The 1,281-nt window shown below is 59.6% G+C and overlaps 1 protein-coding gene across 1 annotated transcript; it reads right to left on the reverse strand.

Moving 5' to 3' along the window:
• Nucleotides 1–556: 556 nt before the first annotated feature.
• On the reverse strand, nucleotides 557–1,281 carry LOC104302902 (feather keratin 1). The gene is made up of 2 exons (XM_054176696.1): nucleotides 1,243–1,281; nucleotides 557–882 (listed from the first exon to the last, which is right to left on the reverse strand). The coding sequence occupies exon 2, from the start codon at nucleotides 860–862 to the stop codon at nucleotides 557–559; it is 306 nt and encodes a 101-aa protein (XP_054032671.1). The 5' UTR covers nucleotides 863–882; nucleotides 1,243–1,281.

Genomic DNA, 1,281 nt, shown 5'->3' on the forward strand with positions numbered 1-1,281 from the left:
CAAAGACTTAGTGCAACCTTGTGTCACTGCACAGCCAGGCTGAAGAACTTCCTGACTCACAGCCCTGAGACAGGTTGCTCCTCCTGCAATTCCTGGAGAGCATTTGCAGGAAAAAGGATGAGACAGAAGTCAGGGATGGGATGCAGCAGAACTTTAATGAGTCAAATGTAGGAAACACAGAGCAGAAGGATGGGAGTTCCAAAGCAGGGACAGCAGGGATGCTGTGTTCCATGGCTGTAGTGGAACTCCCAGCAGCTGTCCATCTGCATGCCCCACAGAGGGAGCAGGGCCAGCAGGTCCTCCCTAGCTGGCTTTGTGGTACAGCCAGGCCAGGGCAGCAGAAGAGAAGGAGGCCACGGGAGGGCCAGGAGAGAGTGTCAGAAGGCACAGGCAGGCATGGACAGTGCTGTGCCAGAGGCCAGGTTGGCCCTGCCCTTTGGCAAGGGCTGCTGGGCTTGCTCAGCCCCTGGGAAAGCAGCAAGAGGATGCTGTGTGCCCAGGGCAGAAGCATCATGTGGGGCCCTGGGGGCCTTGCCCTGGGCCCTGGGCAGCAGCTCTAGCAGGGCAGGCAGCTCCTGCCACAGGAGCCACGGCCCAAGGCAGAGAGCCCAGAGAGGCCAAAGCCCCCGGAGCTGATGGGCACCCCCTGAGAGCTGAGGATGCTGCCAACGGCAGCGGAGGTGGAGGAGCCCACGGCGGTGCTCTGTGGGAAGGAGCTGAGGATGGGGCCGGGCAGGGTCACCACCACGGGGGAGGGCTGGATGGCAACGGTGGAGTCCTGGCACCTCACACAGCAGGGCTCATTGCAGCTGTTGGCCAGCGGGGTTGGGCCGCAGGGCTGGCAGGGCCTGTAGCAGGACATGGCTGGGGCTGGAGATGAACCTAGGAGAGAGGACAGGGGGAAAGAGAATTTGAGGGAAGGGTGAGCAGCAATTTGTTACACCGCGGTGAGAGAGTCAAGGAAGGAGCTGGAGTCAAGAGGTGGTGATGGTGTCAGCAGGTTCACAGGCCTCCTGTTTCCCTCAGCCTGAAAGAGCTCTGCCAAAAGCAACTGAGCCCAAAGGAATCCCTGCCTGGCCCCAGCCCACCAGACACCCCAGTCAAATCCCCAACTTCCTTCCATGCATCACTTCTACTCCCTTCCCTCTCCTGTGACAAGCTGCTACTTGTCACAGTTTGGGGAAAAAGGTGAAGGAAAAGAAGCAGCAGGAGGAGGAGGAGCAGAAAGGTCTGCAGACTCACCTTGTTCCAAGGAGATGGAGGCCAGAGGAGTGGATGAGA

Source organism: Dryobates pubescens, chromosome 36 (genome assembly GCF_014839835.1).
Source record: "Dryobates pubescens isolate bDryPub1 chromosome 36, bDryPub1.pri, whole genome shotgun sequence".
In the NCBI taxonomy this organism is placed as follows: Eukaryota; Metazoa; Chordata; class Aves; order Piciformes; family Picidae; genus Dryobates; species Dryobates pubescens.

Excerpts from the sequence above, each read along its gene's own strand:
- LOC104302902 (XM_054176696.1), bottom strand. The coding sequence starts at position 862 with ATGTCCTGCTACAGGCCCTGCCAGCCCTGCGGCCCAACCCCGCTGGCC.